The following is a 27,774-nucleotide window of genomic DNA, read 5'->3' as shown; positions in this document are numbered from 1 at the left end:
AGGTTGATCTGGTATTTCAGAAACTCCATGTAGAAGGTTCAGAGCAGCAGTTGTCTTTGAAGTGGCTGAAAAAGGAGTAGCTTCAAAGTAAGCAGTTTTAAGAATCAGTTCTCTCTCCCAGTTTTCTTACAGAGTCTGCCTGGCTAGATTTGCAGTTTTAGAGAGATTTGCAGTTGCATTGAAATCATAGTTATCTGCAATTTAAAATAAACTGAGCCTAATTTTTATCAAGCAGAAAGCAGCTTGATACTGCTGAGGAACTGGCAATTTCATTCTGATTTTGAGAAATAACACAACATAAAGCCTCCACTAAGAAAAACAAAATCCAAAATGAGAGGCAAACATTCTTTACTGGTCTTTGAAGGCCCTACTTCCTGAAAACATGTACCTAATGCAGACATGTATAACATCCTGGTTTCCTAGCAGTAATGTCTGTCTGCAGTTGAATGTTTGTCTCATCTGGTCTCTCTTGGAACCCCTTGATTTCTGGCCATTTTGCACTCCTTGTGAAATTCACATCCTTGGCATAAAAAGGTTTTTCCATGAGTAGGAAGCTAATGAAACTTCATTTCCTGCAAGTAAACACAGACCCTCAGGGGTCTGTATTGGGACCAGTACTGTTTAAATCTTCATCAGTGACAAAGACAGTGGGATCGAGTGCACTCTCAGCAAGTTTGCAGATGACACAAAGCTGAATGGTACGGTTGATGGGATGCCATCCAGAGGGACCTGGACAAGCTCAAGATGCGAGCCCATGTGAACCTCATGAGCCCAAGTGCAGAGTCCTGCACCCGTGTTGGAGCAACCCCCAGTACCAATACATACTGGGGGTTGATGGGATTGAGAGTAGCCCTGCTGAGAAGGACTTGGAGGTACTGGTGGATGAAAAGCTGGACATGAGCCAACAATGTGCACTTGCAGCCCAGAAAGCAAACTGTACCCTTGGCTACATCAAAAGACTCGTGGCCAGCAGGTCAAGGGAAGTGATTCTGCCCCTCTACTCCCCTCTCATGAGACCCCACCTGGAGTACTGCATCCAGCTCTGGAGCCTTCGGCACAGGAAAGACATGGACCTGTTGGAGCGGGTCCAGAGGAGGGCCACAAAAATGGTCAGATGCAACACCTCTCCTATGAGGACAGGCTATTTCTAGTTTAGCAAGCACAGAGCTGCACACCTGAAGACTTCATTGTTTCTGATACAAATAATAGCTTTCATTGCATTTCTTTATTTTGTAATTGTCCATTGTGCTTATATGTTTTCCCCAGGTATTTGTTGTCATAGGACATGAGTTACTCTTGACTGAAATTGTTTACAGTACCTATAGCAAATCTATGACAGAGGGATTTCCTGAGCCCCCCTCACAAAATTATTTTTGTAATTGAGACCTTGCCTTGGAGATTCAGAATTACAGTGCCACACACAGAAATTACAGCAGTGGGTATTACAGATGCTGCAAAAAATTGCATCATTTTAATTGGAAATTATGTTAATAATGCCTAAACCAGAAAGGAAGCAGCTGGTTTAAGGTCCCTGTGACAGCGTGCTGCTGCCTGAGATCACCACCCCTATCTGGTTTTCTGTTGCACCTTCTGCATGAGGCTATGATGCCCATAGCACAGGATGGATAGTGCATGACCTAATGGTATTCACAGCCTAACATTGTCACTCAGATACCATCAACACATTTACCACAGGCTTCTTAGCTACAAACTAAGACAGCTGAGAAGCAGAGCTACGAGGCTTCTGCTGTTCTGCTACATGGGATATGTACTGTCTGGCAGAGATGTAGGTGGACAGTTGAGAGGAGTAAGTCTTCAGGTACTTTAGTTAAACCTGAAAATTACTGTGAGTCAAAGGCCTAATACTGCCTCAGTAGCTTAATAAAATTTATCTTGCCACTCTTTGGCTGTAGCAGAATTCAGCTGTCTTGCAGACTGTGAGATAACAGTTAATTCCTTTACGACAAACAAAATCGTTCAGACAACTTTCCTAGCCTGAGTTGCTGAATTTAGTTTCATTCTGTATCTTTAGTCAGAATAAGCCTTGTTCTCATAACCCTGTGTTGACAAATTCCATGCAGCCAGGAGCAGAAGTGATACAGCCTGAGACCCAGACAGAAGATTCGTCTTCAGGACTAGTATCTTTTTCTGTAGAAAATGCTTTCTATTGTACAGAAAACCACATCTGAATTTGTGGTTTGACAGCAATAGAAATGCTAATACCTCTTTGGGTTCATTTGCAAAATCTGACAGATCTTCTCTCCAGTAGGCAGTTTTTGAGGAATTGCCTTTGGTGTACTATCTTGTGTCTGGAGATTGTCTTACCTAAGACAGGAACAGAATGAAGAGTTCAGTGACTGTTGCATTTACATATTTCACTTGTAAAATGATGTGGAGCAAGATTTAGGAGAAAAGTGTAAGACCTTACAGAGTTTGTGTTAAATTAAAACAAATTTCTGAGTATCTGCAGTTTAAGTCTTTGTAATCCAGCAGACAAATACAGAAGGGACTACAGGGCAAGGTAACTGCAAAAATTTGATAGTGTGTACACCAATGGAGAAAAATGTTAGGAATGAACCTCAAATGTGTAATTAAAAGTATTAGGATGAAATTTGGAAGGGTTGAATATTACAAGCAACACCTTGACAGAATGAGCTGTCAAGGTGTTGTTTGCAATGAACAGGCAATAAAATAGTCTCTTAAAAGAAATGACTGCATATGCACATTTTAAAACTTGACCAGACAGAAATACAAATACTATTTGGGAGCAATTGTATTCTGGGTGGGAGATGAACTGGGTGAGGTGATAAAGTTGAAAACATCAGAAATAGAAAAGACCTATAAATAAAGCCCTGCTGGATCTTTGAGGACAAAGGTGTTACAGGAACATAAACCACGAGTATTTATTTTTCACAGATGGACCAAAGAAACCATCAAAAGATGACACCTTTAAATCTTCAAATGAACAAGGGAAAAAATGTGTTCGTTTTTTTTTTACATATATTGAAGTAAACTAAACTAGGCTAATTGATGCTATTCAGAGAGTGTACAAGGGATTGATGTCTCGCAGTATCAAGCTGTAGAAGATAAAGTGAACTTTATGAAAGTATCCAGGAGACATTCAGGGAAATCTGATCCCCAGTGGGAATCTACTAAATCTGAAAATTAAAAAAAAAAGTACGAGAGGAGGTGACATATTTTAAGTAGGATTGACCTTCTTAATGTATGAAGTTGTTGACCCATATTTGCACATGACTTAGTGCCCCTGTGAAGCTGTAGCATCATGCTCAGTCTTTCTCAGTTTTCAGCATTTTGCTTCATGTTAAGGATGAAAAACGTAGAGGTACTTATGGACCAGACCGTGGTCTGTGTCTCATGTTTATGAAACATTCTGTCTTCTGTCTTAGATGCTACAGGTGTCAAATCTGAGTCAAGGGGGTGTGAGCATTCTGTCTCTACTGAAATTTTGGTGTTGGAGATGCAATATGCAAGGAAAAATGAAGTGCAGTGGGCCAGGGGGTGTCAGTAACGCAGAACTCCTTCACGTCCCAACAACAGGAAGCTAAACTAAGGGATCACATATCCCACTAGCTTCCTACAGTGCTTTCTGGGCATGCTGAGAGTCTTTCAGATAGTGTCAGAGACTTTCAGATATTGTGAGCATTCTCAGACCTACCTCATCAATACGGCCAGATACGTTACCTGAAAATTAAGAACAGATAGTGAATCCTGTCCTCCTTGTCGGCAACACTGTGTTCCAAATTCTTTGATTATGAGCTCTTCTTTGCAGGAGAACTATTTATGTATTATAAGTTACCTCTCACAAAGCTGTGGCAGTTTGACAGAAGACAACACTAACGGAGAAAACCTAGCTCTTAACTGTCTTGTGTCAGTGTTTGGAGTCACCCACTTCAGCCAACACCGATAATTTGTCATGACTTTGCACTGATGTAGCTATCTGCAGAGGAACATCAAGGAAGAAAAGCCTTTAAGGAAATTTTCCAAAACAGAGCAAATAAGTTAAAGAGCCAGGAGGAGAAGGCAGCCTAAATTTCACTTATGATATCCCAGATATCTTTGGGTTTACTATCTTCTGCTTAGTTATAATAATATCACTGTGCTAGACATAGAGAGAAATGTTTTCTTTTAATGATGCCTCTTAACATTATTCTGTGTTCTCCTAGGTTTGCCCCATCCCATCCCAGCCTCCTCAGCCTACTGTTGTTCCAAAGCCAGTTCAATCTGTTATACATGTCCCCTTGCAACCAAGCTGCCCAGGCCGAGGAAAGATGGCAAAGCTCATCAACCCAGAAGAGATGACATCCAGGGATTATTACTTTGATTCCTATGCTCACTTTGGAATTCATGAGGTAATATATCATCATCATCATCATCATCATCATGTTTTCTTTGATTTATTAGTTAGTTATGCCCCTCCCACTTGCTCATGATTATATTCCTCTGCCTTTCTTCAGAAGATTGTATAATCTGGTTAAGTGCCAAAAATATCACCCACTTCTCTAGAGACCTTTACTCAAAACCTCTATCCAGCTTAGATCCTTATGTATATGGGTTCTTCGCAGAGCCTGTGCGGTGGTGATCTTCATATGAGCGAATAAATTTAATGCATTTATGAGGGCTGCAAACTAACCCAACCACACATGGAAACTACCTTGTTGCTAAGTTAGGTCTTTTGTTCTCTTGCATATTTGAATACGGATGCCAACAGAACAGCTACTCAACTGACATGGGAAGCCAAGTAATTTATTGACACCTGACAAGTTACTTGAATGCACAGGTTGCATTAATAGGAACGTATAGCCCAATAGCATCCAGTAAATACACTCCTGGAAAGAATGCAAAATACACAGTGGACCATATTTACTATCAAAAAGTTGACTGTACACCAATTCTAAAGAAGACACTAATATCTTATATTTACATAACCCAAGAGGATGGGATCTGAAAGACTGGGATGCAAAAAGGTGAACAATGTGAAATGAGTGGCACTTTTCACAAACCACATAACAAATAGTATTTATTTCCTTTACTCTAGTAGTTGGTGGTGGGGCGTATGTATAAACAGAAGATTTCTATCTGCCAATTACATCTTGCCAGTGTAGCATTCAGAAATTCAATCCAAGAATGGAGGGAGACCTAAGAGAAATATTGAAGACTCATCAGAGACCTCAAATGAGATTGAGCTCCTGATGGAAGAATGCAGCTCTGTAGGTCTCAGGGAGTGCAGGGAGTACCTGGGGCCTCTTTCTGAGGCTGGGAAGTGGGAGGTTGCATCCTTGGCTGCAGGAGGTGTGCACTGGTAGAGAATCTGTGTCAACAATTAAAAGAGCTGCTAGAGGAGGTTGGCAGACTGCAGCATCAGCGGCAGAGGCTGACTGGATTTTCTCCAAGATCCTGAAGGTACAAGAGCCTAAATTCCCAACTGTACTGAAAGGAGGGGCAGTCAGAGTCTGTACTTATCAGGTTTGGAAGTGGAGACTCCTCTGATGGTGAAGGCTGTAAACTTGTGACTTCTGGCAACAGGAGGAAGGCTGCTGATCCACCCGGAGATCTCTAGCTACAGAATAGGTTCGGTGCCTTCATTGTAGATGAGGGGCAGGAAGTTCTGTCCGATGAAGCATCGGAACCCATTGGCCCTGAGCCATGCAGAGGCACTGGGAGGAACTGACAAGTGACAGTAGTGGAAGACTTACTCCTGCAGGGGACAGAGGCCCCCATCTGTTGACCTGACCTACTGTCTAGGCATTTGGATCTGGGACATTGTAGAGAGGCTGCTGACATTTGTCCAGCCTTGGGTTACTAGAGATGCTCTTCCACATGAGCACCAATGAGACCTGGAACACATCAAGTGTGACTACACGGCTCTTCAGATGATGATCAACAGCAAGATGTGCCAGGTGGTTTTTTTGCCTCAATTCTAACAGTGCAAATAAAGGCTTGAGAAGTGCTCTCGCAACTGGTTGTGCAGCTGGTGTTAATGACAAGTTTTCAGCTTTTATGTCTAGGGGATGCTCTTTGGAAATTGAGGTCTGCTAGAAAGAGATGGAATTCACCAGACAAACCAGGCCAAAAGCATCTTTGCCAAGTGGTTGGCCAATCTGGTGAGATCTGTAAGCTAAGAATGATGGGAAAAGAGATGATGACCAACAGTCATATGGGGAAGTGTTGGCCGAAGTTGGTGAGCAAAAGATGCAGCGTGGTGTGGACAAGACCTCATAGTCAGTCAATAAAACAGAGCAAAAAGGGCCCAGCCCAAGTGTAAGCACACAAAATAGGCAGTACCGAGAGGCAGCATTATGGGGGAAGGTCTCATACCTTTTCTGGAAAATCACCATGATAGAGAGCTTCTCTGAAGTGCCTGTACACTGACACACACTGCCTGGGAAATAAGCAGGAGGAATTAGAGGTCAGTGTGCAGTTGCATGGCTACAGTCTCACAGGGATCAAAGAGATGCTGTGAGATTGCTCACATGACTGGAATGTCACAATAGCTGGATACAGGCTCTTTAGGAGGGACAGACTGGGAATGTAAGAAGGAAGTCAGAGCAGCTGAATGCATGGAATCATGTCCACTATGGGACAGATGATGTTCCAGCTGAGAGCTTATGGGTCAGGATTAAATGGCAGACCAACATGGTTGACATTGTTGTGGGTGTCTGCTACAGACCACCTTGTCAGGAAGAAGAAGTAGATGCAGTCTTCTTCAGACAACTGAAAGAAGTCTCATATCTACATGAGACATGAGTCTGAGTTCCGGTCCATGGCACATTTCAGTCACCCCAATATCTGCTGAAAGGCAACAGAACAGGACATTATCAATCCAGGACATTTTTGGTGCGTGATGACAAATTCCTGGCATAGATCACCTGAATCAGTGGAGGGGGGGAGGGGAGGCAGGGGGGTGCACAGGGTTGTTCTGCCAGTCCTGATACTTACTAAAAAGAATGAACCAGCTGGGGATGTGATGGTCAAGACAGGCTTGGCTGCAGTGACCATGAGATGGTGACGTTCAGGATCCTAAGAGCATGGATGCCCTCTTAGGATCCATGCTGTTTGTCTTGTTGGCAACCCTGGGTTTTAAGAGACCAGTCTTCATACTTTCAGGGATCTGCTTGGAAAAATCTCATGGGAGATGGTTCTGCAGAGCAGAGGGCTCCAGGAAAACTGGCTGATTTTCAAGGCGCACCTCCTCCAAGAATGGCCCATCCCAACCTGCAGAAAGTCAAGCAGCGGAGGCAGGAGGCCTGCATGAATGAACAAGAAGGTCCTGTCAAAATTCAAACTGTAAAAGAAGGATCAGGTGACCCAGAAGTAATTTCAGGGCCAGGGTTAGGAAAGCTAAATTGCGTCTGGACACGAATCTGGCAAGGGATGGAAAAGGTAACAAGGCAGGGCTTATCTAGGTCTGTTAAGAGCAAAATGAAAACTGGGGAAAAGGTGGGACTACTGCTGAATGAGGCAGGGTATCTGGTGACAAAGGATATGGAAAATTACTTCAGTTCCGGTTTTACTGGTAAGACTTGCCTTCCGGAATCCCAGGTTGCTAAGATGAGTGGCAAAGTCTAGAGTGAGAAAGACTCCCCTCCTGAGGAGGATCACTTAAGCAAATTGGACATAACATAAGTCTATGAGACCTGATGGGCTGTCTCCACCAGGGCTGAAGGAGCTGGTTGATGTCATGGGCACAAACTGAACTGGAAAAAAATATTCTTTACTGGCAGGTTGGTAAAATGCTGGCTATAGAGCCTCCATCCTTGGACATACTTGAAACCTGATTTGGCAAGTCTAAAACCTGATTAGACAAGGCTCTGAAAAACCTGTTCCTGTCATTTGTGCCTATTGTTCTTTAATTGGTTACCATTGAGAAGAGTCTGTTTCTCTGCCTTCTTTCCTCCCGCACTCAACAGATATTTATACACATTGATAGGATCCTCCTGAGCCTTCTCTTCTGCAGGCTGAATGATCCTAGCTCTCTCAATCTCTCTTCACATGTCAGATGCTCTACTCCCTTAGTCATCTTCATAGGCCTTCACTGGATCTGCTCTAACATTTCTTGCCTGGGGAATCCAGAACTGGACACAGGCCCCCAGATGTGGTCTCACCAGTGTTGAACCGCCTCCCTTGACCTGCTGGTGATGCTTTTTTAGTGCAGCCCAAAATGCTGCAAAAGCACATAGCTGGCTCATGTTTAAACTGCTGTCCACCAGGTTCCCAAGGTCATTTTCAGCAAACACTGCTTCTCTGTCAGTCTTCAGCCTATACTAGTGCATGAAGTTATTCCTCCCCATATGGAGGACCTTGCATTTCCCTTTGTTGACTTTCTTGAGATTCCTGTCAGTTCTTTTTTCAGCTTGTTGAGGTCCCTCTGATTTGCAGCACAACTATCTGGTGAATCAACCACTCCTCCCAGTTTTGTATCAACTGCAAACTTGCTGAGATTGTACTCTGTCCCATTATCCACATTGTTATCGAAGCTATCCAACAGTGTTGGCACCAGTATTGACTCCTGGGGGGCACCACTTCTGACTGGCCTACAGATGGACTTTGTGCTGCTGATCACAACATTTTGAGAGCAGCAGTTCAGTCAGCTTTCAGTCCACTTCATTGTCCATTTATTTCATCAGTACTCCAATGAGGATGTCATGGGAAACAGTGTTGAAAGTCTTGCGAAAATCAAGATAACAAGCATCCACTCCTCTTCCCTCATCCACAGAGGCCATTATTTCACCATACAAAGCTATCTCCAAATCCACGCTTAACACTTCCAATCACCTTGTTGTCCTTAATATGTTTGGAAACAGTTTCCATGAGGGCGTGCACCATCACCTTTCCAGTCTTGTTGGACTGTTCCTCTGCCTCTTTCATTGCCTGATACCAAACCATGCTTTATGATGATGAAATATTCTATACGAGGCTATTTTTATATAGCCTCATATTCATCTGCAGCTTTTAGGTATATATGGTCTTCTGCCAAGACAGGTAAGTGAGCAGCTGATTTGTGTAACAAACCAGTGCAGTAGTGCCTCAGACTCCTGGGCAGTGAGTTGATTCTTTTTACCCTCATATTCAAAAACTCTTTTGCCTACTTCCTTAAAACATGAAATTATGCCAGTAGTGTAAGCAAAAGTTCAGCCCTCTAGACCTAACAGAAGCATTTTGAGAAAATTAAAGTGTGTATTGAATGGCCTACACTGCACTTATAAACGGCACTTGGATCTTGACCTCAGTGCTCTTTATTGATGTAGTTTGACCGATAAATGCACAACTGAGAGCAAGGTGTCAATAGAATGAAATGCATATACTGCTGCTATCAATGAAAAAAATCAGCACCTAACAATGACAACTTAAAATAGTGAGATAGTGGTCTAGGTTACACAGTAATATCTTCTGGAAATTGGTCACATAAATGAGTGAACGGAAGAGCAGTAAGTACAGTATCTCTAAGCTCTGCTATGGACTTCCTGCATTGCTGTGATTCTGTGAAGCCTTATGATGGTTTGTGGAACGATTTCTTTTGTGTTCAAAGAGGAGCCTCAGAAAGTCCCTCCACTGAAGCTCTAGGTTGTGAAAGAAAAGGAAAACTTGGATTTTTGTATGGATTCTGCCTATGCCCAAAGCAGTGATGCTGTTAGATTACATTCTGGTTGTCAATTGTAACGGTGAAGTAATATGTAGAGAAACAAAATTCTACAAAGGACACCATGCTGCTTCTTAATAATTCAGTTCTGAGTAGCTAGCGGTTTATAGCTGCTTTGATGTATGCATCCCAAAGTGCTTGAAAAACTCTTCAGGTTGTTTTAATAATGCTTAAATTATAATAAGGGAATGCATTCAGCAGCAGTGTTGAATGCATATAAGCACTTCAAATAATAACACAATGCTTTTTTTTTCATCACAGGAAATGTTAAAGGATGAAGTGCGCACATTAACCTATAGAAACTCAATGTATCACAATAAACATGTTTTTAAAGATAAGATTGTCCTTGACGTTGGAAGTGGCACAGGAATCCTCTCCATGTTTGCTGCAAAGGCAGGAGCCAAGAAGGTATATGGGGTAAGCAGACTTTCTGTCATATTTTGAGTTTGTTTGAGCATTTTGCCTGAGAATTTGACTTTGTGATTTACCTTTTCTTCCTTGTCTCGGTTTGAAATTCTTCTCTCCAAGCTCGTGTGGCTTGATTTGTAGCGACTTCAGTGAAGTTCTGTTGCTTTCTATGTCCTGCAGCAGTGTGCCCTTTCCAAATCGAGATATAATGTCTTTTCTTTTGTGGAATGTTTGGTGATCTGGTACATATACACATTTCTTGGCTGCAAAAAAAAATTTAAAGGGACTCACTCCTACTCAGAGGGATCAAAGGACCTATCTTGCTTTTTTAAATTCTCAAGTTCTGCAGCTTTGTAGTCTTGGAAACAAATTTCTTTAATACACTTTTCCCTGTACACTACAACTCAGCGAATCGTGCAAGCAAGCATGTGCATGTTTTCTGTGCCAAAAATAACTCTTTTCAGAGGCAGAAGAGAATGATTACCTTAAATACATTGAACTCTGGGAGCATGAATGTGCAGTTCTCTGAAGTCATTAGAGTGAGCATAGATTTGCTTCCTAAGTATATTCATAGTTATTTGTACTGACTCTAAAATGACAAATAATTATTTTTTTTGCTTTGGGCTTTTGTTTGCCCTGCAGACACAACACAACACAGAAAAGGGGAACCAGATTCTATTTCTCTGTGTACTTCTTTGACAAAATTGTTTACTAAAACTTAATTGACTACGTCTGTGCATTTGAAGACACCGATGTCAGAGTATTTAAACTGTGCATCTTTATTACTGGTAATGATACATGAAATGCAAGGACTCCCGTTCAATTCTCAGGCTTATCTTTTCAAAATCCAATGTTAATTCTGAATGCCTCATCCGAGTATTAGACTAGAGCAAGGAAGTATAGACAGCTGAAATCAGGAAGTGCTAGCAAAAGTTTTGGCATTTAAGCATGAGATAATATACAGAATTGGCAGCTAGAATATATTTCTTGTAAACCAGGTACACAATTTATTATCTCAAAGCCTGAGGGAGAATAAACCTGTAGCCTTCTCTGATAGGAATGCAGGTCTCACGCAAGGATGTTGCAGTGCTGTGAAAGTATAAGCATATACAAAATGATGATGCTGGGCTCCCACCTATCTCCCAGATCCCTGGCCATATGGTCTTCCTCCCTCCCTTGTGCTGGCACTGGCGCTTATCTGATTCTACAGCGAGCCAGCTCACTGGCAGAAAATTCACCCAGTAAAAGGAAAGTAAATATTTTCCGAGGGTTTGTTGTTATTGTTTTTTTTATTTTTTTTATTTTGGACTTCTTGACAGTTCAGGCTGTACCTCAGGCATTTATAAATCTCAGTGTCACACCAGTATCAGCTCACCCATGCACTGTTTGGTGCTGAAGCTGAGGGCTGTGCGATCCAGGAAACTTAGCTCTCAAAGGAACTCACTCACTTGGGTATGAAACTGCTCTGCTGCAGCCTAAGAGTCTTGTCACAGACAACCTTTTTGTCACATGAGCTGCTTCAGCGTGAACCCTGTCACATAGCAAGCTGCAGAGTTGTATTTATGTTGGAAAAGCAGATATTTCAGAGATCTGGCAGTGGCAATCTTACAGCCAAATTCAGACTTCGTGGTCCTATTGGCAAAGAGTGCCGATGGAAGCTGTGAGTATTCCTTTTCAAAAGCAAACATTTTCCATGAGTTATTACATAGAGCTGAGATGTTCCAGTTTCTTCTCTACAGTTAGATGTGATTTTTCAATTAGCATGATGTGGGAACTGTTGACAAACGCAGAGCGTTGGTTTTCTGACTACAGCGCCACTGAAATCCCCCTTCTTCAGGTTCAAATTCATCCAGTACCCTGTCCAGTTCTTCTTATCCCCTCTTACTCACTGTTAGAACTTATTCCATGCCACTGCCCCAGCCAACTTGCTAGAATCATCTCTGGGTCTTCGAGAGGTGTAAATCATAGAATCACTGATGCATAAAAAGGTTTAGTTTAGAAGGCCGCTGGAAGTATCTAATCCAACCTCCTGCTCAAATCAGACTTAATTTTAAACCTGTATCAGGTTGCTCAAGGCCTTGTCCAGTCCAATTTGGAAAATCTCCAAGGATGGAGACTCTAAAATTACTGCCTTTTGTCCTGTCACTGTGCACATTGGAGAAGAGTTTGACTTTGTTTTCTCTGCAGTCACTTTTTGGATAGTTGAACATAGCTATTGGACTGGGGGAATCTCTTCTACAAGCTGAACAGAACCAGTCCCCTCAGTTTTCCTTCTTTCTTCAAGTGCTCTGACCCGTAACCATTGTGGGACGACAGCAGCAGGTCGTGCAATGATGTTTGTCTAACTGGGGAGGTGTTGTAAGACATGTAGAGATACGATTGGCATGTGGCTGTTGGTGCTTGGAAGAGGTGAGTGAGGGACAGACAAATTTAATTGACCCTTGAATCATTGGTTCATCTGTTGCATTTAGTCATGCAAAGCTCAGAACAATCACTGCAGTAGAACTATCTGAATTCTATCGTATTTTCAGGCAAAGACAACAGGGTAGGTAAGAAGGAGTTATACATATACATAAAATGAAGGCACATGTCAGATGTTAGTTGATTTAGATAAAGAGGTGGTGATGAGGACACATGCCAGGGGAAAAGGAAATCTGGGAATGTGGTGACTATTTCAGAAGACAACCCCAGTAAAAGAGCAGACATTGGCAGCATTAGATTGAAGACTGAGAAGAAAAATAAAAGTAGAGACTCACCCCTGGCAAGGTTGCAGATGACAAAAAGCTGAGTGGTGCAGTTGATACACCTGAGGGAAAGGATGCAGTCCAGAGGAACCTTGACAGGCTTGAGAACTGGACCGGTTTGAACCTCATGAAGCTCAACAAGGCCAAGTGCAAGGTCCTGCACTTGAATCAGGGCAAACCCCAATGTCACTGCAGACTGGGTGATGAACTGATTGAGAGCAGCCCTTCAGAGAAAGACTGGGAATAGTGGTGGATAGAAAGTTGGATATGAGCCAGCAATGTGTGCTTACAGGTCAGAAAGCCAATTGTATCCCAAGCTGCCTAAAAATAAGTGTGGCCAGCAGGTTGGGAAAGGTGATACTCTCTCTCTACTCCGCTCTGGTGAGATCCCGCCTGGAGTACTGCATCCAGCTCTCGGGTCCCCAGTACAAGAAAGTCATGGAGCTGTTGGAGTGTGTCCAGAGGAGGGCCACAAAAATGGTCAGAGGGATGGAACACCTCTCCTAAGAAGAATGGCTGAGAGAGTTGGGGTTGTTCAGCCTGGAGAAGGGAAGGCTCTGGGGAGGCTTTGTTCCAGCCTTTCAAAACATAAAGGGGGCTTATAAGAAAGGTAGAGAAAGACTTTTTACCAAGGCCTATAATGATAGGATAAGGGGCATTGGTCTTAAACTGAAAGAGGGTAGATTTAGACTGGATATAAGGAAGACATATTTTATGATGGGGGTGGTGAGACACTGGAACAGGTTGCCTAGAGAAGTTGTGGACACCACATCATTGGAAGTGTTCAAGATTAGGTTGGCTGTGTGCTTTCCTGGTGACTTAATCCTCAAAACTACCTTTGTTTCACTCTCACCAGGGCTGGGCTCCAAAATAGCAAATATTCCACCATTGCACCCACAGCAGAGGTCCCTGGAGGGAAAGCTGTGGCTTGTCCTCACTCTCCCCTGGAAACACTTTCATCACCCCACAAACCTAGGGGGTCTGCAGTTTCCTGGCGACATAATCCTCAAAACAACCTTTTTTCACTGTCACCAGGGCTGGGCTCAAACATAGCAAATGTACAGCCATTGCTCCCACAGCAAAGGTGTTCAGAAGGAAAGCTGTGGCTTGTCCTTGCTGTCTGTTAGCAGTGAGCAAGGGGATGTGAGAGCAATTGCTGGATGTTGGCAATTTTGAGCCCAGCTCCAGAGATAGAGGAGAAATCTGTTTTCTGCAAAAATGAAAGCGCTGCCAAGAAACAGTGACTCAAAGCAACAGTGTTCTCTCCTGGCACATTTTATGTGGGAGCATTTGCTGGACTTCTGCATTTTTTGAGCCTGGCTCTAGAGACGGAGAAGAAATGTGTTTTGTGGGACTATAAAAGCGCTGCCAAGGGACAGTGAAGATAAGCAACAGTGTTCTCTCTTGGCACCTTTGGTGTGCGAGCAATTGCTGGATCTTTTCAATATTTGGAAAGTTGAAACAAAGAAGCAGTTTTGGCTGGCGTGAGAGATAATATGTGGAGCAAAGCAGCATAATGAGCATCTGGCATGGAGAAAGACTTGTCGATGGAGGTTAGAAGACCTTGAGACAGTCAGAGAAACCTCTGCAGCAGACTCTCTATTAGGATTTTATCCCTCAAAAGACAATATATGATACCATAAATGTTGCTTTCATGTGGCAAATCACAGAATCACAGAATGGTCAGGGTAGGAAGGGACCTCTGGAGATCATCCAGTCCAACCCCCCTGCACGAGCAAGGTCACCTACGGCAGGTTGCACAGGATGGTGTCCAGGCGGGTTTTGAATGTCTCCAGAGTGGGAGACTCTACAACCTCTCTGGGCAGCCTGTGCCCGTGCTCTGCCACCCTCAAAGTAAAGAAGTTCCTCCTCATGTTAAGATGGAACTTCCTATGTTCAAGTTGGTGCGCATTATCTCTTGTCCTGTCACTGGGCACCACTGAAAAACATCTGTTCCCATCCACCTGACACGCTCCCTTTAAGTATTTATAAGCATTAATAGGATCCGCCATCAGTCTTCTTTTCTCTAGACTAAAAAGACCCGAGTCCCTCAGCCTTTCCTCATAAGAGAGATGTTCTAATCCCCTGATCATCTTTGTAGCCCATTGCTGGACGCTCTCCAGCAGTTCCCTGTCCTTCTTGAACTGGGGAGCCTAGAACTGGACACAAAACTCTAGATGTGGCCTCACCAGGGCAGAGTAGAGGGGAAGGATGACCTCCCTCGACCTGCTGGCCACACTCTACTTGATGCACTCCAGGATGCCATTGGGCGCCTTGGCCACCAGGGCACATTGCTGGCTCATGGTCATCCTGTTGTCCACCAGGACTCCCAGATCCCTTTCCACAGAGCTGCTATCCAGCAGGTCAGCCCCCAACCTGTACTGATGCATGGGGTTATTCCTCCCCAGATGCAGCACCCTACACTTGCCCTTGTTGAATTTCATTAGGTTCCTCTCTGCCCAACCCTCCAGCCTGCCCAGGTCATGCTGTGTGGCGGCACAGCCTTCCAGACTGTCAGCCACCCCTCCCAGTTTTGTGTCATCAGCAAACTTGCTGATGGTACACTCTATCCCTTCATCCAGGTCATTGATGAATATACTGAAGAGGACTGGACCCAGCACTGACCCCTCAGGGACACCACTTGTTACTGACCTCCAACTAGACTCTGCACCACTAACCACAACCCTCTGAGCTCTGTCTGTCAGCCACTGTTCAATCCACCTCACTGTCCATTCATCTAACCCACACTTCCGAAGCTTGCCTGTGAGGATGATGTGGGAGACAGTTTCAAAAGCCCTGCTGAAGTCAAGGTAGACAACATCCACTGCCCTCCCCTCATCCACCCATCCAGTCACGCCATCGTAGAAGGCTATCAGATTAGTCAGACATGACTTCCCCTTGGTGAATCCATGTTGACTACTTCTGATAACCTTCTTTTCTTCCAGATGCTGTGCGATGACACCCAGAACAAGCTGTTCCATCATCTTTCCAGGGATGCAGGTGAGGCTGACTGGCCTGTAGTTTCCTGGGTCATCCTTCTTGCCCTTTTTGAAGGCTGAAGTGACACTGGCTTTCCTCCAGTCTTCGGGCACCTCACCTGTTCTCCAGGACCTTTCAAAGATGATGGAGAGCGGCCCAGCAATGACTTCTCCCAGCTCCCTCAGCACTCGTGGGTGCATCCCATCAGGCCCCATGGACCTGTGTATATCCAGTTTATCTAACTGATCTCTAACTTGCTCCTCATCAACCAAGGGAAGGTCTTGCTTCCTTCCGACTTTCTCTGTTACCCACAAAGTCTGGGACTCCCGAGGACTGGCCCAAACAGTGAAGACAGAAACAAAGAATACATTCAGCAACTCCGCCTCCTCTGCCACCATCTGTCACCATGGCACCTGTCTCGTTCAACAGTGGGACCACATTTTCCCTAGTTTTCCTTTTGTCTCCTATATACTTAAAGAAATCCTTCCTATTGGCCTGGGTATCCCTCACCAGGTTCAATTCCAAGGCTGCCTTGTCTTTCCTTGTTTCATCCCTGCATACCCTGACAGCATTCTTATGTTACTTTCAAGGCCTATTTGATTGCTACTTGACTCTCTACCAACGAGCTACATCCAGAGACCATCAGGGAAGGGAGGAAGAAGAGAGAGGCCATTCCAGCAAACTACTAGTTCAATGCTTTCAAGTCATTAATCACCAGGCAGAGAAATTTTAAATACTGAAGACCAAAATTACTAGGCAGATGTAATATTGCCAGACATGCTGACGGGAGAGCTCATTGCAAAGTAACATGACCCACTTTGCCTCCCCCCACCACAAACCTAGTTCACAAAGAATAGAGAGGCCAAGAGCTGTTTTAAATGGACATCAGACAGACACCTAGAACAAAACTTACTGTGGAGGATGCTGCCTTTAGACTTCTTAATTTCTTGGAGGCTGATGTACTTGGACTGAACAACAGGCATAAGCAAAAAAGTAGTCAATGTCCTTGAACTAACAAAATCCCACAAGAGTCCAAAGCCAGATGCATTCCCTGTGCTCAGTCCTACCTATCCAACAGCTAAAAATCTTCCCAAAGCAGAAAAATCCACCTTGCAGATAAGGCTTTAAGCCATACTGCAGCCAACCACACACCAAACAAAGGCACGGGGAGGGCCAAGCAAGAAACTCAAAGGCAACCTTGGCCCCGGGTTTGAGCTAGCAGAGGACTACAGCCACCACTGCTGCCAAAACAGCTGAAACTGCCAATCACCTTGCGTTTTTGCATGTGTCCTGATGATACACCTCTGCCTTTCTCTCCTACTTTGGGTTCTTTAACAGAGGAACACACACCTGCTTCTATTTAATGGGTTATTAGATTATTCAGCTATCTAAAACAGAGAGGGAGAGAGAAAGAGAGAAATGCAAATGAACTAAACTACAAAACAATATCATCAACTATAAAGCAAAAGACCCAGAGAACAGCTGTCAGTTTTATGTGGAGAAAAGCAGGTGCAGGAAGAAGTACACGGAAGTGTTTACAGGGGAAAACTTAGCACAAGACTAAAGATTTGTGATCATATCCAGTGTCACAAGAAGGCAGAGGATGCTGTTAAAGCTGATCTGAGATGTGCCAACACATAAATAATAAATTCAAGTTGGTGTTTCCATCCAGCTTAAAAATGTTAACTTACATCCCTCTCCTGTTTCTGAATATCCAGATAGTGAACCATCGCTGGAACCCTCATTCACTAGACAGTTGTCTGACAAACTGCTTCATGACAAAAAGCAACAAAAAGATTCAACAGGAGCACAGGCTGCATGAATTCAGTGCTTGCCAACAATCTCAACTGGGAGAATGAGGTGAGCCCAAGAAAAGTTAGAGAATTTGCCAAATGATGTAAGTGTCATGGCAACCCCACTGGCAGAAAGCCTCCTAAGCTTCAGCTAAACTTGGAAAGGGTTTCCTAACGCCTCTTTCTTCCATGGCTACCCCAGCAACCAGCAGTGGAGTAGCGCTGCCCAGCTTCCCCCCTGCAACACTGCCAAGCAAAACAGCAGGCACAAAGCAAAAATCAGCCTCAATCAATGGCCCTGAGTGGTCTGCATCAGAGATTCAAAAGAAGGAATCAGGCAATTAAACTATAAACAGAAACATATTATCGTTTACTACCAAGGCAGAGCAGAGAACACGGCAATTAAACTATAAACAGAAACATATCATTTACTACCAAGGCAGAGCAGAGAGCATGTTGTGTACTCTAAACACGAGAGACATGATTTCACCTGAAACAGGGCAAGTTAAAAACATCCGAGGGTTGCACCTTAGCTCTTCTCAAGGCTGGCCAGATGGATACCTGAGCTGTTGAAGCAAGCAGCCAGAGAGCACAGCATAATCCCACTGGTGCCCAGCACCTTACAAGATGCACTGCTGGCACTGCTGCAGGGACAGGGTTTGTTTCCACTGGAGCAGATGCTGCTTTCAACAGCTTTCAACCCAGCAGCATCCACAAACTGAAAAGAACCCTTAGACCTGGTAGCATTGCTTAAATCCAGATGCACCCCATACCTGACAGCACCTCCCAAACCAGGCAGCATGCACCTGACGCAGCAACATGTCCAAACCCTGAAGTTTCCCCTAAAATTGGCAGCACCTACCAGACCCAGACACACATCCCAAAACCTATCAACAACCTCCAAACCCACAAACAGCCCCAAGCCCAGGGGCATACCTTAAACCTGCCAACAGCCTGCCAAGTCCGGAAAGAACTGCCAAATGTAGAAACACCCCCAAACCAGGTGGCTTCCCCCAGACCAGGCAGCATCCCTCCAAACTAGCAGCACTGTGTAGCCCCAGCGGAGCACTGCCACCCTGACCCTGCACCCCAGTTGGGCTGAGGTGGCTCCATGGCAGCAGGAACAGCCTTCAGGCTGGACCCCAAAACTCAGCACAGGGACCAGAGGTCGGAGCAGGGAGCCTGGGGTGGCCCAGACCCAGTAGCACCCTCACCCCCAGGACAGCTGTGCTTCTGCCTCTCCCTGGTACATGCCAGGGTGCTGGCACCCAGTCAGAGCACCCTGGGCAAGGCTTTACCTCCTTGGGGCAGGGAGCACCCTGGGGGACAATGGAGCTGTGCCCAGAGGTGGGGAAGAGCTGTTGCAGGGCAGTGGGAAAGGGGCAGAGACTGTGGGACATGGGTGAGCTTGCAGCACAGGGCGCAGAGCCCCGAGGTGTGAGGCTTCCCTCTGCCCTCAGCAGTCCCAGGCAAGCCCCTTCCTCCCCTACCCTCTAATCACATCACCAGGTCACACTGACACATGGCTTGAGCCCAACAGCCCTTTATCCAGGCCATGACAATGGGTCACAGTGTCTACTGTGACATTGCCACCACCTGTCTGCATGTGCCCCCCAATATGAGCAGAGGCACCCTCAGCTACCTGTCACACATGGTGACACGGCCACCACCTCGCAGGGCTAGGTCTAGAGTTCTGAGGCCAGGGCTGAGCCCTCAGTACCCAAGTCAGGGGGGTGGCTGCTCTTGTACCTGTATAGAACTGCAGTGCTGCACAGGTTGCCCAGAGAGTTTGTGGCATCTCCAGCCCTGGAGACAGTCCCAAACTGGCTGGATAAGGGCCTGGGAAGCCTACTTCAGGGGACCCTGCTTGAGCAGGCACTTGGACTAGATGGTCTCAAGAGATGCCCTCCAACCTCAATCATTCTGTGAACGGTGGCCTTACGTATATTGACAGGGACCTTCTTGATCGCAGGCACACCTAAAGGGGTGAGCACAGGAATGGGATCAACTGTATGGGGATGTGGAGAGCATTAAGTATGGGGACTAGGATGCACTGAAAGAGGGAGCAGGGACCTTGAAAAGTTTGGGCTTTGAGGACATTGCAAGCATGTGGCACCAAGCGTGGAGATGGGAACTTCATTCTGTGTGGAACTGGTCACAGCATGCAGCATGTGTACTGGGTTTGGATGAGGCAGAGTTAACATTCTTCATAGCAACTTGTATGGTGCTATGTTTTGGATTTGTCACCAAAACAGTGTTGCTAGCACACTGATGTTTTATCCGTATCTGAACAGTGTATGCACAATGTCAAGGCCTTTTCTTCTTCTCATACAGCCCTCCAGCGAGTAGGCTGAGGGTACACAAGACGTTGGGAGGGGCCACAGCCAGGACAGCTGACCCCAAATGATCAAAGGGATATCCCATACCTTATGACTGTGTTCAGCGTATCTTCAAAGCCACCTTTACATTGTAGCTTTTTCTTATGTAACATGCACAAAACAAAAGGAAGGAAACTTTAAACTGGAGCAGAATAGCATGAAAAGCAAGATGATAACTGCAATACAATGTGCTTAGGAGCATGAACACTCTCTGAGACTATGAGCTTTTACCTTAGGGCTGATGTGACCTAACACCCAGCCTAAGCCAGGTCTTACTAGCTAAGAGCAGCCCATACTGACAGCAAAACAATAGAAGATTTACTTTGCAATGATACCAGGCACATAACCACAGCCAGAACTGCAACCAATGAGAATCCAGGATAAACCACTCCCAGCTGCACTGGACATCAGTTTAGAACAATGAGGATTGACACACCATTGACCATATGTCTGTACCACCTGCAGGGGACAAGCATATACCGATCTTGCACAGGACAAGTACATACCAGTTACACGAGCAATAGTAACTGATTAGCCAACCCCTTAACATGAGTGGTTTGATTGGTCTACACATCTGTATTGTAACATATTCTGTAACATATATTGTAACATTCTTTCCTCTGTATTGAGGTCCCTGTGCATTAGGCTAGGGAAACACTATGAGCGTAGCTAAAATAGAAAAGAATAAATTCCTTTAGTAATTCTATGCTGTGTCCTTGCCTCCCTCCTCAGCCAGCAAAGAACTGACTTTTGAGGTCACACGCCAGATGGGACACCGCTGACTAGCCCAACTGACCACATTGCTACATTCTTCTGCAATTCAACATCCTTCTGTCAGCAAGAAGGTGAGTTCACGTGGGAACTTGAATACAGGGGGTAGTGAGTGGAAGAATCCTCTTTGGGCATTAAAATAGGTATGTTAATGATGGGAGGAGGACTTACTATAGTGAAGATATTGGCCTTAGAAGATGTTCTAAAGGATAGACCAAAAAGAGATGGAACTCATGGCCTCTCGAGAAAAAGAGCGGAACAGTTATGCAATTAAAGCATGTCTAGGTGACCTCTGTTGGAAATATAGACCAACAATGGGCAGACTGGATGAGGCTAGACAGAGATTGTTGCATCTACAATTAGAGAACCAGTTCCCAGGTGTTGAGAATTGTTAGGATTAATAGCCTTGTTTAGCATTAGAAGCTAAAGCAGTTGAAGCCTTAGGCCACAAGAACTGGCCAAGAGTAAACTTTTTGATACAGCTAACGTTGCAAACACAGAACTAGCTGAAACCAGCTGGTAGAAGCAGAACAAAGAATACAATCAAGAAAACAATGAATGGGCTGACTTCAGAAGAAGGCTAGCCAAGAAAACCAATAAGAAATCAAGAGGCCATTGGCCTGAATTAAGTGATTGGACTTGGGGATCAGGTGATAGGTGTTACAGGTATAATAGGGGTGCACGATCTGTTTGCATGTTTATTTTATTTCTTAATGAGTTCATTGAAAAAAAGTTTAAATCACAGAATGCGTTGTCCTGTAAATTTGAGAGATCCAAAGGCACTGTGACACATAGAGCTCCTCTAATTGAGCAGAACCTTCTACTTGCTCAGTTACTGCAAGTTCATCAGATACAGATACAGTAGCAGCCATTCCTTGCCATTTACCCTGTATTTTATGAGAACTTGCTTGGGGATTGTATTCAGGAGCATTGGGGATAGGAGAGAATCACAGAAGTCTGTATTCAGTAGGCATTCCTATATAGGTCAAGATTAAAGGGAGGGCAGGGACAGGTGATGTTACAGGCCACCTGACCAGGAAGACCAAGTGGACAAGGCCCTCTATAGACAGGTAGGAGCAGCCTCAGATTTGCAAGCCCTCATCCTCATGAGGGACTGCAGCCACCCTGGTATCTGTTGGAAGGACAGCAGGGCAGGGCATAAGCAATCCAGGCATTTCCTGGACTGCATCGACAATGACTTCCTTGTCCAAGTGGTAGAGGAACCAACAAGGAGAGGTACCATGCTGGACCTTGTTCTCACCAACAAGGAGGAGCTGGTGGGGAGTGTCACACTCAAGGGCAACCTTGGCTGCAGTGACCATGAGATGGTGGAGTTCAAGATGCTCGGGACGGCAAGGAGGACACAGAGTAAGCTCACTAACCTTGGACTTCAGGAGAGCAGACTTTAGCCTCTTCAGAGATCTGCTTGCTGTACTACAGTGGGATAAAGCCCTGGAAGGAAGAGGGGCTCAAGAAAGCTGGTTAATATTCCAGAACTGCCTCCTCCAAGCTCAGGAGTGATGCATCCCAACAAAAAAATCCAGGAAGTGTGCGTGGATGAACAAGAAGCTCCCGGACAATCTCAGACAGGAAAGGGAAGCCTACAGAGGGCGGAAACAAGGACAGGTAGCCCATAAGTAATCCAAAGAAATTGTCTGAGCAGCCAAGGATCAAGTTAGGAAAGCTGAAGCCCACATAGAGGTAAATCTGGCCAAGGGCATCAAGGGCAAGAAGAAAGCCTTCTATAGGTATATCCGTGACAAAAGGAAGACTAGGGAAAATGTGGGCCCACTCAGGAAGGAAATGGGAAACCTGGTCACTCAGGACATGGAGAAGGCTGAGGTACTCAATGACACCTTTGCCTCAGTCTTCACTGATAAGGACTCTAACCACACCACTCAAGTTGCAGAAAGTAAAGGCAGGGACTGGAAGAATGAGTTACCGCCCACGGTAGGACAATACCAGGTTCGAGACCGGCTGAGGAAACTGAAGGTGCACAAGTCAATGGGACCTGATGAGATTCATCCATGGGTCCTGAAGAAACTGACAGATGACCAGTGAAGGTCCTGCTGACAGGAAAAGGGGAAACATAACACCCATTTTCAAAAAAAAGGAAAAAAAGAAGACCTGGGGGACTACATGCTGGTCAGTCTCACCTCTGTACCTGGCAAGGTCATGGAGCAGATCCTCCTGGAAACTCTGCTCAGGCACATGGAAAATAGGGAGGTGATTGGTGACAGCCAACATGGCTTCACCAAGGGCAAGTCATGCCTGACAAATTTGGTGGCCTTCTATGACAGTGTTACAGCATTGGTGGATAAGGGGAGAGCAACAGATATCATCTATGTGGACTTGTGCAAAGCATTTGACACTATCTCACACAATATGCTGGTCTCTAAATTGGAGAGACATGGATTCAACAGATGGACCGCTCAGTGGAAGGAATTGGCTGGACGGTTGCACTGAAAGAGTTGTGGTCAAGGGCTTGATGTCCAATGGGTGACCAGTGACAAGTGGTGTTCCTCAGGGATCAGTACTGGGATCTGTACAGTTCAACATCTTTGTTGGTGACAGGGACAGTGGGATCAAGTGCACCCTCAGCAATTTGCCGATGATACCAAGCTGTGTGATGACATGCTGGAGGGGAGGGATGCCATCCAGAGGGAGCTGGACAGGCTGGAGCGGTGGGACCATGCCAACCTCATGAAATTCAACCAGGCCAAGTACTAGGTCCTGCATGTGGGTCAGGGCAATCCCAAGCACAAATATAGGCTTGGGGGAGAATGGATTGAGAGCAGCCCTGAGGAGAAGGACCTGGCGGGGGGGATTGATGAGAAGGTCAACATGAGCCGGCAACGTGCACTCACAGCCCAGAAGGCCAACCGTATCCTGGGCTGCATCAGAAGAAGATTGGCCAGGAGGTCAAGGGAGGCGATTCTTCCCCTCTATTCTACTCTAGTGAGACCCCACCTGGAGTACTGCATCCAGCTCTGGAGCCTCCAACATAGGAAAGATATGGAGCTGTTGGAGAGGGTCCAGAGGAGGGCTGCAAAAATGATCAGAGGGCTGGAGCCGTTCTCCTGTGAAGCCAGGCTGGAGAGTTGGGATTATCCAGCCTGGAGAAGACAAGGCTCCGGGGAGACCTTATAGCAGCCTTCCAGTACCTAAAGGGGGCCTACAGGAGAGCTGGGGAAGGACTTTTTACCAGGGCATGTAGTGATAAGATGAGGGGAATGGCTTCAAACTGGAAGAGGGTAGATTTAGATTAGCTATCTGGAAGAAATGTTTCACTTTGAGTGTGGTAAGGCACTGGAACAGGTTGCCCAGAGGAGCTGTGGAAGCTGCACCCCTGGGTGTGTTTAAGGCCAGGCTGGATGGGGCTTTGAGCAATGTGATGTAGTGGGAGGTGTCCCTGCCCATGGCAGGGGAGTTGGAATTAGATGATCTTTAAGGTCGCTTTCAACCTAAACCATTCTATGATTCTATGATAGGTATTGAGACAATGAAAAACATATCCTTCACATCCATTGTTGCCATTCATGGGAAGGCTTCTTTGTTAAGAAAAATGGACGTTATCACTTACACTGGGAACAGCTGTAGTGAGCATTTCAGTGGAAATTTTCAGTGGCTCTGTAATCTGTTAGTCACCACTTGCCATTAGGTTTTTTTTTCCTGGCAATAGAGGAGAATTGCAGGGGGAATGAGACTTGACAATGATTCTCCATTCTTCCTGCTCCTTTATCAATTCAGTAACAGCATGAACAGCATCAGAAGGCAACTTGTATTGTGGAATAGAAACTAGCTTGCTATGGGATAAAAGAGCAGCTGTTTGCAGCAGATTAACAGTCAGGGATGCATTTGCAGGAGATAAACTGTGGGGCAGAGAGGATGGAGTCCCTATTTCCCATTTTCCCCACGAGTCCATTCACAACAACTGAGCCCTCAATACATCCCTACCTAATATATTATCAAAGCCTAAAAGTAAGGTCAGGCATATTGTCTGTCCATTAGACAGCATTAGTTTACCCCTGACAAATGGGTGGGTAGTGATTCTCCCATTAAGCCTACAACAGAAATTAACTGCTTGCTAAGCAGGGACTGTCTTTTATAAGTGTCCTTATCTACCATTACTATTTGGACCTCCTGTGTCAATGAGGACTGTTGTAAGGTAGCAATTGTTAACTGTGACCATCACCTTGGGATCCTTAGCAGTGGGTGTAGAGGCCACCACTGAAACCAGCCCTTCCCCTAGTTTTGAGCAGCTCCCAAGCCTGTTGACAGCTGTCAAGGTGTGCGGATTTTCCAGTGAGATTTATGCCATTGATTATATAGAAGGGTATTGTCCATGGTGAGCAATTTGTGTACACTTCACTAATATTAATGTGGTCCCAATGAATGTTAAGGAGACAGCTACACAGCCTATTGGCAACTTTGGCTGTTTTTCATGGAGTCTCAATTCCAGTGCCAATTAAGGTTAGGGGGAGGTAAAACCAGAACGCAGGAACATCTCTGTCCTTTTGGCTCTTGCAGGAAAAATAAGCAAGCCCAGAATGACCAGCTAACTGAGCAGAAAGGTATAGAGAGCAGCCCCAGTGGAACTGGTACATGAAGAGAACAAGCCTTAGCAAGATGTTTCATTCCCCAAGTAGAGCTTTCAGTGAGGTTCCACTGGGGAACGTTCAGTCATAATGTTGGGGGTGGGAGTGGGGGTGATGGGGAGCATTTGTGTTGCTGCCTGCTGTTTCCTACAGTAGGAGTACACTGCCTGTACGATACAGCACACTCTGTCAGCTGTTTTAGTCAGTTTCTTCCAAGACCCTGCTAGTTGAGAGGCACTACAAATATGAACTATTTTGTCCCGAGTGACATTGCCTGCCTCTGTCCTCCATATCATAGCCTATGGATGTACCCAGAGAAACGTTGCACAAAGAAGGCGTTCCTGAAAGTCTTTATTTTTTGATCTTTTTTGTATGTCCAGTCCCCAAACCAAAGAAAATGGTGAGGAGAAGAACCAGGTCACATAGAATGAGAGCGTCTCAGTTGGCAGACATAGTGTCTCGGATCCAGGAGACATAGTTGCAAACCTTAGTGTAAACCCCGGGATAGCCTCTCTGCGCACATCCAATACCCCAGGAAACAATGCCCTGGAGCTGCCCGTTGCAGACCACTGGACCACCGGAATCTCCCTGTGCACACAAAGGATACGGATATTCAGCAAACAATATCAGCGTTAAGTGCTGAGCCAGAGATCCCAGAAATCACTGACATTCGAAGAAGCTCCACTGAGCTTTTTCCACTCAGAAGTTCTACAAAGGTCATCTCTGATTACTACTCTACAACTTGTGCTACGGTGCCTTACTTTAGCATGAGGGCACTCCAGCTAAGGATGCAGACCCTTAATTCTTAAAGATAATACTGTATCATGCCTAAACCACGACAGGGTGGAATAACTCTAGCCTGACTCAATAAGCAACTTTAAGCCTGGGTCTCCACTGTTGTTGAAAAACACAACATTCAGACTTGTCGGTGCAGTGAGCATAGTGGATTCTCCGGTGTGGCACCCCTCCATTATCGGTCGCCTAATGTGCAAGAGGTGGCATAGTCTGCTTGTGGAGGTTTAGGGCAGAGGTCATGGCAGTCTCAAAAAAGGGACAATGGCTAACTGGGTGGAAAAAACCCTAGCTTCACTCAATATGCAGCTTTCACCCTAGATCTCCGCTGTTGTTGAAAAATACAACATTCAGACTTGGCAGTGCAGTGAGTATTGCTGATTCTGTGATATGATGGCCTCTTCTACTAGCAAAAGGCGTGAGAGAAACATATGGGAAAGGAGAGGCAGATGTTTTACCTGGCAGGAGTCTTTCCCTCCCTCCATGAATCCTACGCACATCATGTTCTTGGTAATTTGCCGAGGGTAGGCGCTGGAGCACTCGCTTGAGGAGAGTACGGGAGCCTTCAGGCACTGCAAGGTGTCTGGATACAGATCTACAAGAAAATAGAGAGAGGTGGTTGATGACATCTCTGAGTTCATTTCAGAGCCCACAGGAGATCTTTCTGAGCAGGAAAGTAATCCCTGAACAGCCTCTTTCAGTGGTCGCCATTTTTGCTCTGAACAGTAATCACAGAATGGGTTCCTTTTGTTTAGACAGAACTGCAGCCACGTTAACTTTTCTGGTACCTAGAAAATCATCAGGTGGCCAGTGTGGAGGTAAGAGCCACTCTTGTAGGCCATGTGCTGGCGGAAACCTGGGCCTCAGGAAAAGCATCCTCTCCTCTGGTGCAGGTTTAGATATTGTCAGTGGATTAGACACCAGTCACCATCTATGACCACTGGTGTCATAGAATGCAGCTCTCTTATAGTAATTTTAGTTCCACGATCATAGGTTTTGATCTTGTTGTGCCAGGCCACAATATTTATGGCAGTGTAAACGCGCGGGTGAATAGCATATGGGTGACTTAAGTGATTTCATGTTCGTAACACAGAAGGAGAGGAAGGACCTTAAAATAATTGCCTTTGGAGTGGTTAAATCGTTACTGTCTTAAACAGACTGATCACTCCAAAAGGCCTGTGCCACAGCACTTCTCTGCGCTTTCCCCTGTAGTGTGTGGAGTAAATTGTGAGGTCTTAGAGTGTCTCCCGATCCCTCGTGATGCTGTACATTCGCAGAGAGTACTCACTGCCATTGCTGAGTGTGTTGCCCCAGCCTGAGATTAGGCATGTGGTGCCTGTGGCCACACAGCTGGTAGGCAGAGGAACCGTTTGGACAGCTCGGTTGAGCTGGGCTGGTACGTCAAGCTTGATGAGCATGATGTCATTGTCCAGTGTCATGGAGCTGTAGCCAGGGTGGCGGATGACTTTAGCTGAATTAATGAACTGCTCTGTCGATTCTGTGAGTTCCAGGTTATGTTTCCCCAGCTGCACTTGGATGCGACTGGAAAAGAGAAGGAATGGCATACACTTTATTGTTACTGATGATCAGGAGGAACCTCCTCGTCACCGTATGCCCTCGCTTCAACATCGCTGTTGCACTAGCTGTTATCTT

The 27,774-nt window shown here is 45.3% G+C and overlaps 2 protein-coding genes across 2 annotated transcripts in view; one reads left to right on the top strand and one right to left on the bottom strand.

The window, feature by feature from the left end:
* The window catches only part of LOC104282697 (protein arginine N-methyltransferase 8-like), a 37,832-nt gene extending 22,398 nt beyond the window's left edge, over positions 1 to 15,434 (top strand). Inside the window, 5 exon segments of the mRNA XM_009880813.1 lie at positions 4,185 to 4,370; positions 9,920 to 10,075; positions 11,609 to 11,726; positions 12,538 to 12,611; positions 15,393 to 15,434. Coding sequence (XP_009879115.1) covers positions 4,185 to 4,370; positions 9,920 to 10,075; positions 11,609 to 11,726; positions 12,538 to 12,611; positions 15,393 to 15,434 — 576 coding nt within the window.
* Positions 15,435 to 25,767: 10,333 nt separating this feature from the next.
* Positions 25,768 to 27,686, bottom strand: LOC104282696 (trypsin I-P1-like). The gene is made up of 3 exons (XM_009880812.1): positions 27,410 to 27,686; positions 26,580 to 26,716; positions 25,768 to 25,917 (listed from the first exon to the last, which is right to left on the bottom strand). The coding sequence occupies exons 1-3, from the start codon at positions 27,684 to 27,686 to the stop codon at positions 25,768 to 25,770; spliced, it is 564 nt and encodes a 187-aa protein (XP_009879114.1).
* Positions 27,687 to 27,774: the final 88 nt, after the last annotated feature.

The sequence above is a fragment of the Charadrius vociferus genome, unplaced genomic scaffold (assembly GCF_000708025.1).
Source record: "Charadrius vociferus isolate BGI_N301 unplaced genomic scaffold, ASM70802v2 scaffold1753, whole genome shotgun sequence".
In the NCBI taxonomy this organism is placed as follows: domain Eukaryota; kingdom Metazoa; phylum Chordata; class Aves; order Charadriiformes; family Charadriidae; genus Charadrius; species Charadrius vociferus.
The sequence above is the reverse complement of the archived record's forward strand: the minus strand, read 5'-3'. Positions and strand labels throughout refer to the sequence as shown.